We start from the raw sequence: 12,610 nt of genomic DNA, 5'->3' as shown, positions 1-12,610 counted from the left end.
CTGCCGAGTCAACGACGGTGCACGCACACCAGTGGGAGGCAACTTGATAGGGGTGAAAGCATTTGTGGCAACACTTTATCACTGAAATATGCGCCCCAGTCTAAGGCCAATAAAAGCCGGTATGTGATTCTGCGCTGACCTCGCACATCCAGGGACCTGCACGGAACGAGACCTGAAACCTGCCTTCCTGCCGAAACAATTCACTATCTGTACTAGTCATTGCCTGGGTGAGTCACTCCCTGTTCGAGTTGTGCAGACCAAAGGACCGAGAGGGCAGAAAGCTTGGAGTTCTTGTGTGCACAGTGGTTCCAAACTGACACACAATCTTTTCTTTCGATCTCTACACCTCTCTAATTCAACTACTTGAGACACCCAAAAACCATTATCAATGATTAACCTCTTGACCCATTTGTGAGAGGGACTGACACGCACCTCACATCTTTCATCTTACACCTACATGACATATGCTGCACCTCTCCTGATACCGCATCAACACACACACCACATTCCCTTCTTTCCATTCCCTTCCCTACCCTCCACTTTGGACCAGCACAAGCCCAACTGTGTTGGTGGGGTGAGTAAGGCTTGAGTGCAACCTCTCAAACTGCTTTCTTTCTCTTTCTCTCTACCTTTTCCCCCGGTATGATTGTGGCACACCTGTCCTGTGCTTCGAGAAGTTAAGATTGCTTAAAGGGCTTTTTTTAACGTGTTAAGGGATAAATGCTTTTCTTTGTGACGCTGCATTGCTTGTAAATATTTGCTTATAAATGCATGCCCTTCTTTGGTAAACTGTTTCAAACCTGCTCGGGTATCTTTTTCCGTCATTGGTTCGATATAGCCTATGTAATAGATAGACAGGATGTTGTACCCCAGCACTTCACTGCATTAGACAGCTGACCTTCCTCCTACGGTTTTGCTCCGTCATACGCAATAGGTGTTATAGATACAAAGGTGGGACGTTAAGAGCGCGGTTCCCCATCTGGGTGGGGCTAGGTTACCAGTAAGATAACGTGACGCTAGGCGTGAGGACCTGCTAGACTTAGCTTTCTCAGGTGGCATCCATTGCTCAGCAACCCATTGGGTCGCCAAGTTATCCGTGGCTTGCAGCTTCAGGGTTGGAAGTCGAGCAGCGGATTTGAGCAATCCCCTCGTGATCCCATGACACATTCATTTCCACTCTTATCAATATCATTTCTATGCCCCCTTTCCTCCACAATGCTTACTCCTCACACCCACACACCTTCATCTTTACTTATCTCAATACACCATCCAAACCAAACCAATACACCATGGTACTCAAATCGTCAAGGCATGTGTAATCACAGATGTATTATCCTGCTTTATGGAAGACTACAGCATCATCTTTAAACATATGAATGGGGTTTAAAAGGTTTGCAATTCGCATAATTGTAGAATGCCTATTACACAGTGTATATGCGTTATCGACAGCTGCTGCCTAATTTAATATATTTATTGCCATCGGTGGATGACTAATGCTGTTCAATTCTTTTCAGAGTTATTCAATGATGGACTTATCAAAGCTTGAGCAACACACAGTCATCAAATCTAAATATGGAAGGAAGGATGCAAAGCAAGTCCATGGGCAAGCTGTTAGGGGAGGATGCCCCTCATTGTAACACAGGTAAACGACGGAAAGGAATTTAAACACGGCAGCATTCTATTCCTCTCCCCCCCACCATCCTGGCTTTTGGTTCAGTCCACTACGTGCATTACCCCCTCCCCCACCATCCTGGCTTTTGGTTCAGTCCACTATGTGCATTACCCCCTCCCCCACCATCCTGGCTTTTGGTTCAGTCCACGATGTGCATTACCCCCTCCCCCACCATCCTGGCTTTTGGTTCAGTCCACGATGTGCATTACCCCCTCCCCCACCATCCTGGCTTTTGGTTCAGTCCACGATGTGCATTACCACATATTCGGAAATGTGATTATCGTTTTAAAAATAATAAAATGCTTCATGTTTTATATATTTTGTTATTTTGGTATGGATTAAATCCATCTATGTTATTAAATTGTCTGAATACTTGTTTCAGTTTATTTGAGGAAATGGTTGCACATGTATCGCTTTTGGAATTCTGCTATCCAGGATCTATTTTCCCCCCATCCCTCAATCCTGGCCTAGTTTTGTTGAGTCCACATTCACATTTGATTTCTTCTCCTAATAAAACAATTAATGATTTATATTTTTTTTTAATTTAGTGCTGTGTGCACTAAGCTGAAGCCAGAGACAAAGCAACTTCCTCGCGTTGGAATCACCATCATCGCTTCAGCAGTTGTCGACAGATTCGGACGAAACTTGGTGAACATGTTGGGTGTGTCGCAAGGACGAATTGATGAGATTTTGGTGAAGATCCGAATCCCGATCTGGATACGAGAATTATTTAATTTTTAAAGTGATTCTTCACCTTTGAGAGATTGGGCCAAAAACAATATATAGCATGATATTTCAAAAATGTATTGGGCCCGATATGTTTGACTGGATCAGGCATTACGTGGCGGAGGTATGCGCTCTCCTGAGTGCCTTCTAGTTAATTATGGATTTGTATTTTCTTGTGTAAATATGGAAAAGGAGGGATCACAGCCTTGCTTAAATATACGCTTAGTTATAAGAATCATTAATTTCTTTAAATTTTCAGATTTCATTCCAGATTTTGACACTTAATTAGTCCACCTGCACTGAACCTCAAATCCCAAGACAGATTTTGATTATATACTTTAATTGGTCTGTGAAGTATATTGTGGTTCCAAGGCAAGGCGTTTTTGAGCAGGCCAAAACAAAATGGTGGCTTAAGACCCCTGCGTGGGGAAAGTGGGATGACCAAGGGTAAGTCTTTTTTATTTTTGTATATTCATTATGAGCACCCCGTTAATTATCTTCAAAAGGGGTGTTCAAATTTACCCAAGTACCCAGTTTTCATTCACGCTCTCCCTTGGAGTTCCTAGAGTGTGCATGCAAAGTTTCAGGCCACTACGTTTCATGATTTTGGAGTTATGAAGGAGAGACACACATGCACACGCACTGCCATTTATTATTATAGATGAAGGACAAGGACGGAGACGAGGCAATGGACAAATGAGAGAAAACATCGAATTGTATTACTTGATTTCATTGGCAACAAATACAAGTGGCATTTTAGAGAATGAAAGATTAATACACTCTTAGCATATTTATTAACTTGTTCGCTCTTTGAATGCACACACAGCAGAGACGCGGGATTTTCTGCAAACAAATGTGGGAAGGATGGAGGAGGACGACAAAGGACACCTTTCAACATTTTCAGATCAAGGTATAATAACTACGATGTCAAGGTTGTAAGCTGCTGTTATTGTTGTAACACATTTTATGAATACATAGTGTTTCATCAAATCATTATTGTGTACGACACTATTTTTGTGTTTTCTTGCTCATAAAGCTGCTTTCAGGACAAATCGATTTTGTTTCCTTCTGTTTTTGTGTACAAGAGAACACAACGGATCAGGACGCAACAGAGCAAAAGGAACAACAGAACAAGACCAGGGGACAAAATCTATGCAGAAGGGTAAACAAGGGATGTGGGTTGAGGAGGATGCAAGAGGTGGACAAGATGGATGCAGAAGCAAATTCTCAGGCAGGAAAAACTGGACATTGGGGGTGTGGGGAGGGAGTGGTTTAATGGGAGTAGAAAAGATCATGGTTTTGGATGGAGGATGATCTGAGATGGAAAACCTGGATGGAAGAATGAGATTGAAGAGAATGTGGAAGTTGGTTCCATTGGTTTGGATAAAGACGAACGAATGAGTGGAGGTGAAAAGTGATCCTGGCTTTATGGAGTTTCACCAGAAGGAGGTTGATGATGGATCATGAGCACCCTGCAGAAACCTGAATGTGGGGTGGGAGGATTAAATATGGAAAGGGCAGAGGGTGCAAGACCAGAAAAGAGGTGATAGAAGACAGAGTGACCACCGACCACTCTGTGATGGCAAAGTAATAGGCCTATTGGCTCACATCCTTTCCTTTCATATGAGATGAATGGCCGCTGATTATATTATTTTATGCGGATGCAGCTTGGCCACTGATGCAGTGCCCCCTGTAGGTTAGAGCAGGAATTTGGTCAGGGTGCTGGTGAGAGCTTGCCTCTTTTCATGAAGGACAACATGGGACCAACTAATGATGGCAGACTGTACAACTAGTTTAACGTCCATCCAAGGGACAGCACACATTTGAGTGCCTCGCACTGCCTGTGAAACCCTAGGATGACGGTTTACAACTGGGATTGCAGTTGGGATTCAAAACCAAACTCGACAGCTCAGAGAAGAGTGTGCATACCTCGATAGTCTAGCAGGAAGATAGGGGTCCCATGCACCCCCATGATACATTTTTTTTAACCTGCATTTTTACAATCCCTGACATGTGTGGGAACAGAATTTCCTTTGTTCCCATTTCCTTTGTTCCCATTCCAAAAAATGTCCCATGTGGGTCGTTTAGCCGTTTATTTGTCCGCCATCTTGGATTTCTTGGGACGCAAAAGTAAGGGGTAGGGGTAATATAAAGGACCTTTTCGCATAGAAAGAAATTAGTTACAGGTACAAATTAGGTATCATTGGAAACGGTATAACCTGCACTATCACAAGAACCCGTCAATTATTCAATTAGGGCATCGATGACGTCATCAGGGGTCAAAAGGTCACGTTGAAGGGCCACTAAATCAAATTTCACGCCCATCCTCTTTGTCATCCACCCTGCACCTAAGTGGATGAATCTTTTGGATTCTACTTTGCTTGAAGGAAAGTGTACATGTATAGGCAGTTTTTAAAACAAAAACAAATTATTTAACTTCAGTACAACATCATTAACCCTTTCCGCAAAAATACCGAAAATATTGAAAAAAAGGAATTTTTGTAATAAGTTTCCTGTGAAATTGCAGTTTGACACATATTTGTTTTCTCTGCCTTTTTGTTATGGTAAAAGGCTTTACATGTTCCAATGAGTCCTGAAATACAGTCTATGTATCATTTTCTTGGTATTTTCACTCCCACTCCTTACTAATTGATATGGGAATATGCATTATATAGAGATCGTGTGTTAACGAGTTACTATAATATGCAGGCCCACAACTAATTAATGTTGAAACATTATGATGACTGCCAAAAGTCTCAATGTTCATATTTTAATCTAGTCTTCGTTATCACTGAGAAGTTCTTCATAGTCACTATCTTGGCTTGACTGTTCTTCCTCAATGTCATCATCACACTGTTCCATCTCTTCCGTAGTCTTCTCAACTAAGTCTATCAAGGTAGGGGGAAGTACTGGGCCGCAAGACCACACTGGCTCCAAAACACCCTCATTTCTTTCCCAACCTTGTTCAGGATCACATGGCTTTGGAGACCAGAAGACTTTCGAGACGGTTTTTTGCCAGGAGCTGAGATGAAGCCACCAAATCCAGGGACGAGTTGTGTTTCTTTACTGCCAGTGACCATTCGCATAAGTAACCACAAACGGTACTTTTGGACGCACTCTGAGTACAACTTATCGTTTTCGATGGGTGGACTGAACTTAGCCCTGTTGGAAACTTGGGCCCAACTCGACCATAAATATGAAAAGGGGGCAATGTTGGTGCGGTTCCAACTTCAAAACAACGAGTCTTATTCCGCTGCTTGAATGGGAGGGTTCTATGTTTGTCGGCAATGTCAGTGTTTGGTTTCACCTCCCGTATCATGATCCCACCAGTGCTGTTCACCACGTTTGAACCATGGACATCTGTGGTTATTTTGTTTAAGTTGTCCCACTCAATATGAAAAAACTTCGTTGTCTTCACCAGTAGCAATTTGGGGAGTGAGAGAAGAAGAAACATCGCTGATGGCTTCCGCCAGTGCTGTCTCAACTTCCAAGCCAAAGTCATAGGACTCACAGTGACCCAATCTATGAAGTATATTGGTTAGCTGCTTGCTTCGATATAGGTGGCGTATGGTGCTGCAAAGGAGGATGTGTTTAGGTAACTTCCACTCTCCGTTCGTCACAGCATGGCAGATGTCCTGGAAAAGAAACCAATGGATCTTAGAGAGAAAATAATTTACATTTTCATGATAGAAAGCACTAAAACTAGATACAATTTGGAGGACTAGCGATATTGTCCCAAAGTTGTTGAAAGCAAAGGTGGTTAAAACTCACCTGAGCTACTGAAAGCACCAGACGTCGGCTCTTTTCAGACTTTTTCACATCTGCTTCACCCAGAATAAGAGTCGACAGGAACTTCACCAGGTCTGTTGGGAGGTATTCTTCTGATGCCCTGGCATCCGGCTCATCAGCTGTAGGAGGCCAAGGAAGTGGTGTTGACTCATTGAACATCCCCTGAACAACACTGCGCAAGTGCAAGGCAACATCCTCAAACTTGTCTTTGGAACCAAGCCTATATGCATACGTAACTGCTTCCGTAACAGAGATGCTTGTGCTGTACACCAGGTTGTAGGTTATGCATCCCCTGTCCCCAGGAAACACTTTTGTGAAAGCAATGCACTCATTGATTTCGTGTCTTTGAAGTCGGGTCTTCAGCTTATCACTTCTGAAATCTGGATTTGGAAATCCACAGCGTTCAAGTTCTTGGACGTATAGGTGGCGGAGTGTTCCAAGTTGCACGACCCTCCTGCCCAATTGCCCTCTCACGTACAAAATCCAGAACTACATTAAATGAGCTTTGATGAGCTTCAAGCTTTTCATCTTGCTTGTTTTCAATACTTCTGTTGGCTTGATCACGTAAATAATTCACATGTCTCAGTTTGAATGAACTATGACAGGATTTATGGAAACGAGCCTCTCTTGCAAACAAATCTTCGCCTGCCACCTTGCGATGTAAACGATTGTCTCCTATTTATAGGGCCTGGGATTCAATATGAGTCCAAGCTGCTTCCTTTCCCTTGAAAGATGCAAACTGGACACAACGCTCAGTCCTTCCGGAAACTTTCGTCTCAAGCATTTCACAGAAAATACATTCTGGTGGAAAAATGTTCTTGGAAGAGGTTGATGGTTTACGAGGGGATCGAATTGTTGAGGGTTCATCGTCTGGTACGACACATTTCAAACGATCCTGATGTTTGGTAAAGGCTTGATAGCATCCCCCGGTGATAGCCTGTTATTTCTGGGTCCAGACCATCAAGATTGTCTGGAATTAACCTACACACAGCTTCCATACGAGCGGGTGAATCATGAGACTGAAGGAGCCGTTTCTCACGAAGATTATGTAACATCTCAAGCTTTTCCTGGGGAGGACCCCTTATATTGTGTAGTGGTATAAATTCACCATGCTGTATGCCACTCACATGTAAAATACATACAGGAGGAGGCATCTGCAGTTACTCTAAATTGCAACCATGATCAGTTCGGCGTTTCTTTACCTTTGACATGATGAAGCCACCACCACCAGTTAACTACAACTAAGCGTGCACTACCACCACTGGAGCACTAATCCATAATAGGTGTTACCTGAAAAAAAGACAATTATCCACCACCAATAAACTACAGCAACAAGCAGGTATGCATGCCAGCAGATATTCAATACAACCACTAAAACATTAATCAAAATCACAGTTGTCTGCACATACTGTAACAAAAAAAAAGACAACACTGTTAGTTGATGAAATTTAACACCACCACTAAAGTGTTAAGGTAGTTACAATGGCCTCACCTGTAACAAAAAAATAATGTTAACAACCATAGCCATAAACTATAAATAAACTGCCTATACATGTACACTTTCCTTCAAGCAAAGTAGAATCCAAAAGATTCATCCACTTAGGTGTAGGGTGGATGACAAAGAGGATGGGTGTGAAATTTGATTTAGTGGCCCTTTAACGTGACCTTTTGACCCCTGATGATGTCATCGATGCCCTAATTGAATAATTGACGGGTTCTTGTGATAGTGCAGGTCATACCGTTTCCAATGATACCTAAGTTGTATCTGTAACTAATTTCTTTCTATGCGAAAAGGTCCTTTATATTACCCCTTCCCCTTACTTTTGCGTCCCAAGAAATCCAAGATGGCGAACAAAAAAAAACGGCTAAACGACCCAAATGGGACATTTTTGGGGATGGGAACAAAGGAAATTCTGTTCCCACACACCTCAGGGATTGTAAAAATGCAGGTTAAAAAAATGTATCATGGGGGTGCATGGGACCCCTATCTTCCTCCTCAACTACGAAGGTCAAAGCTATTCTCGCAGATTTGCAAATTGCATATTTCATAAAGTCACGCTGCCTTTTCATTTTGCATACAATTTGATGCACAAGGAATGGTTGATCAGCCAGTCCAATTGTTCCAAAATTACCCTGTCATCGGCTGGTATTACAGTTGGAGGACATGAAGAAAAGGCAAACAAAGAAGTTATTTTATTTATTGGATTACCACGACCTCATCGTGCAGTGCTCGCTCGGACAACAACCACCTCAACATCTGCATTTAGGATGGAATGGCCAAGGAGGAGATTCTTATGTTCACGTAAAAACAAATTCTTTTACTTTTTTTGTTCATTCAGTTTTGCTGTCTCCGGCTTATAAGTAGGGGACCCTCACCCAGTCACCGTAATAAATATGCATGACATTTACAGGTTTTTCCAAAAGCGATTTTTCTTCACAAATATATTCTTGAAGACGCTTTCAACAAATTGGCTCAAAAAGCAAATAAAAATTTGCCCCCCTTACATCCCTGGAGGGCCCTTTTGTCTCCCGGGGCCATTCCAAGAGGGGTGAATCTTGTCACTTCCATGTTTAAGGACCGATTCTTACAAATGATGGATCATATGAAAGCTCTTCTCAGACCAAACTCTTCTCTCTCTCAAGTATCCAGATCCGGATCTAGATCTTAACTGAAATCGAATCAGTTCGTCCTTGTGACACCCCAACATGTTCACCAAGATTCGTCCGAATCCGTCCACAACTTTTTGAGATATTGTGCTATATATCGGTTTCACCCCATCTCTCAATGGTGAAGAATCACTTAATAAATTATCAAATCTGGATCCTCACCAAAATTGAATCAATTCTTTCGTATCACACACCCAACGTGTCCACCACGTTTCATCCGAATCAGGCCACAACTTTTTGAGATATCGTGCTATATATAGTCTTTAGCCCAATCTCTCAATGGTGATGAATCTCTTCTTCTTTCGGCTGCTCTCGTTAGGGGTCGCCACAGCGGATCATCCGTTATGATCCGCATACTGATTTGGCACAGGTTTTACGCCGGATGCCCTTCCTGACGCAATCCTGGTCGCCTCTTACGACACAGGGATAAGGATTGGGTTTCGCCATGATTCGGGACTGCCCTCCACCCTCTCATAGCGCGGCCCAGCGTGGAGCTCCCTTCCTCAAGCGATCCTCCAACTCAAGCCTCCGAGTTGCCGGATTACAGGCGCAAGCCACTACGCCCGGTTCAATGGTGAAGAATAACTTAAATTATAGTCATCGGATCCGGATCCAGATTTTCACCAAAATCTAATCAGTTTGTTCTTGTCACACACCCAACCTGTCCACAAAATTTCATCCGGATCTGTCCAAAACTTTTTGATCACCCTGTACACAGACATACAGACAAACCGACAGAAAGGGGTGAAAACATAACCTCCTTCACCTTCGGTGGCAGAGGTAAAATATGTAAATCACTGATTATGTATAAATACTAGCGGGGTACGCTTACACATGTGTAAGCATATGTTTCCCCGTTGTAATGGGTCCCTCACCTGCATTAATTTGTATTTATTTATTTTCATTTATTTATGTTTTCATTTACAAATACTTTCCAACAGTTCTGTGATTCTTCCCAGTGTACCGGCTTCAATGTCCATCAGCACTTAAAATTACCATGCTTCCCCGTTGTCTCTGGTTGCTCACCTACATTTTTTTCTTTTTTTTTGTAAATTTGCTTATTTTCATTTGTTTATATTTTCATTTGCAGATGCTTTCCGACAGTTCTCTGATAGTTTTCCGGAGTGTCGGCTTTGATGTCCATCAGCTTGCAAATGTTCAGCTTTCTAAATCACCTGGAAGGTCCCAATCTTTAATATCAGTCAGTCAGTGAATCAGTGGTTAGAAAGAGCTTCATATATATGTATATATGTATATATTAGGTCTGTCCTTATTTTATTTTTTTTCAGACATTTCAAGGGGCTAACCCGAATTTAGATTGATATTTATGAGAAAAATATATATATATATGAACCCGAAAGAAAGAAAAAAATGTCTAGCGGTTGCTACCAGCTGTCAAAAATTGTAAAAAATGTGCATTTTAATGTTTTTTTAATTTTTATGTCAGAGAAATTTTTCATGAAATTTTGCGTGCTTACTGGTTGGTTCGAACGTGAGTAACACGAAAATAAACCAATGTCACCCGCAGGGTGACCCGTATCTTACCAAAAGGTGACCACGTGTGACTTCTTTAAGGTCACACTGAGGTGAACAGAGCTGCTATCCACCAGGAGCGACTCCTTGAGGAATATCTGCCTTCGAGAGATTCCGATGAGAATCGTTCTACAGAGTAACCATGAAAAATATGCTTTTGCCTCATAACGTCACCAAATGATGTCATAATGTCTCAAGCTTGACATATCTAGAAAGCACTCATCGAGGTGTTCAATTTGAGGTACTACACGATATGGTTCCTAAAACTTGAAAATTTGACCTTGGGGTCAAATATGTTTGACCTCAGGCGCTAACCATGAAGGTCAAGGCCAATCGCCACCAAAAATTAATCAGCTGAGCGCCAGACCATGAACTATATTCTCATATGAAGTTTGAAGACGATCCGATCAAAATTACTCAAAAAATAAGGGTTTCGTCGACTCCCCTGATTTGCGACAAAGTGACCTTGACCTTTGACCTTGACCTCAAAATTTTATGTGCTGAAATGGACCTCTATAGGCCTCTGATATGCGAAGTTACAAAAATTTCCGATGATAACTGTGCTCTGCAGAATTTTTTATATGTGATTACAGACAAACAAACAAAAAAAAAACATACAAGCTGACTAACATATCTTGCAAAAACTTCGTTTTGGCAAGATAATAATGTTTTTGATCCCAAAAAAGTGTTACATAATTATGTCCCGAAACGTGGCTCAAAAATGGGAAAATTTTCCATTTTCAACATGAAATTATGTCTTGTGTTCTTGTACTGACACGGCTTGTTGTAGGTATGAGATATTTATTGTTTAGATCTGTTGTATTGTCTGCTCATTACTCCATTGAATCACTGAGTCCGTCAGTCAGTGACTGACTGATTGCCGTCAAGTTCAGGTCTGGTATCCGGTCATTCAGGCATTTAGCGAAATTGCCTTTCGTGAACTGATGATAACTATTCTGTCGTTTCAGAATATATACTGAATTCAGATCGTACCACTGATGGCTTCTCGAGATCGTGTCACCCTGTGGCTGATTGGTTCTTTAGAGGGAGAACTCAAGGGAAGTAAATTGCCGTCCAAACGAGAGGTTTTTAAAGTGTTCTTTCATCATAACTACAAGAAGGAAAAACTGTTTGTGATAGTGCTACAACTGTAGCTGATATGATCCAAATATTTTGGGATAAGGCAAGAATTCCTTGTAAGTTGAAGAGAAACTTGATACCCGCAATTGAAAAGCTAGTGGATGAATATAAAAAGCTGAGGAAAAACAAAGAAAACTAGAGGGGGAGCACTCGGTAGAGTGGAAAACCTCCACTGCCAATACTGCTAGGTCACTCAAATGAACCTGATATCCTATTCATTCAATTTGATGTCAACAGTGCTCACAGAGTTATAGTTTGCAACTTTCCCTTTTACTTTTAACTTTTACATACTCAATTCATTCGTCATAACTCGATTCCTTGAGACAGAAATTGAGTTTACGTGGGTATATCCATCTGAAGTTCCAAAATCAGCCGCAATTATAATTTTGGCATGTTTTTTGTTGGAAATCACTTAAAACGTAGAAATGCAAAAAAAAAAATCGAAATTTTGTTGAAAAAAAGTTGCAAAATTTTGTTTTTTCTCTAACAATTTTTTTTTTGGAGGGGGGGTGGAAATCACTTAGAACATGTAGAAATGCAAAAAAGAAATTCAAATATTTTTTCAAAATGGCCACCATAGCGGCCATATTGGACTTTGGACCAAGTCCAAAATCTAATGGCATGATCCTTGGACCAAACCTAATCCCCCCACCAAGTTTCGTCGAGATCCGTCGAGGAGTTTTTCCGTAATACTGTTCACTCACAAACAAACAAACAGACAGGGGTGAAAACAGTAACCTCCGTCCATCTTCGATGGCGGAGGTTAACTAGAGAGGGGAGCACTCGGGAGAGTGCAAAACCTCCGCCGCCAACACTGCTGGGTCACTCAAGTGAACCTTATATCTTATTCATTAAATATGATGTCAACAGTGCTGACAGTTATAGTTCTTTTCTCCAACATTTGGGGGGGGGGGGATTGGAAATCACCTAAAACATGTAGAAATGCAAAAAAAAAGAAATCGAAATTTTGTTGAAAAGAAAGTTGCAAAAAAAATTTTTTCTCCAACAATTATTTGGGGGGGGGGTTGGAAATCACTTAAAACATGTAGAAATGCAAAAAAAAACTTTTTTTTCTCTAACAAT

The 12,610-nt window shown here is 41.5% G+C and overlaps 1 protein-coding gene and 1 pseudogene across 8 annotated transcripts in view; one reads left to right on the top strand and one right to left on the bottom strand.

Moving 5' to 3' along the window:
• The window catches only part of LOC147012743 (uncharacterized), a 643,866-nt pseudogene extending 636,449 nt beyond the window's left edge, over positions 1-7,417 (bottom strand). The window contains exons 1-2 of the transcript XR_015050976.1: positions 6,170-7,417; positions 5,588-6,033 (exon numbers count right to left, since the gene is read on the bottom strand). The product of XR_015050976.1 is annotated as an uncharacterized LOC147012743 (transcript). The remainder of the gene's footprint in view (positions 1-5,587; positions 6,034-6,169) is intronic.
• The window catches only part of LOC147012741 (uncharacterized), a 290,412-nt gene that overhangs the window by 124,104 nt on the left and 153,698 nt on the right, over positions 1-12,610 (top strand). For 4 of the 7 annotated variants that reach the window (XM_085853879.1, XM_085853880.1, XM_085853878.1 and 1 more), the window contains one exon: positions 153-3,308. In XM_085853879.1, coding sequence (XP_085710005.1) covers positions 153-367 — 215 coding nt within the window. In that variant the 3' untranslated portion in view covers positions 368-3,308. The remainder of the gene's footprint in view (positions 1-152; positions 3,309-12,610) is intronic. The other 3 variants (XM_085853884.1, XM_085853882.1, XM_085853881.1) reach the window with 3 other exon arrangements.

The sequence above is a fragment of the Eptatretus burgeri genome, chromosome 14 (assembly GCF_056783735.1).
Source record: "Eptatretus burgeri isolate ZD-2024b chromosome 14, Ebu_testis_v1, whole genome shotgun sequence".
Lineage (NCBI taxonomy): Eukaryota > Metazoa > Chordata > Myxini > Myxiniformes > Myxinidae > Eptatretus > Eptatretus burgeri.
This window is presented reverse-complemented; position numbering and strand designations above follow the sequence as displayed.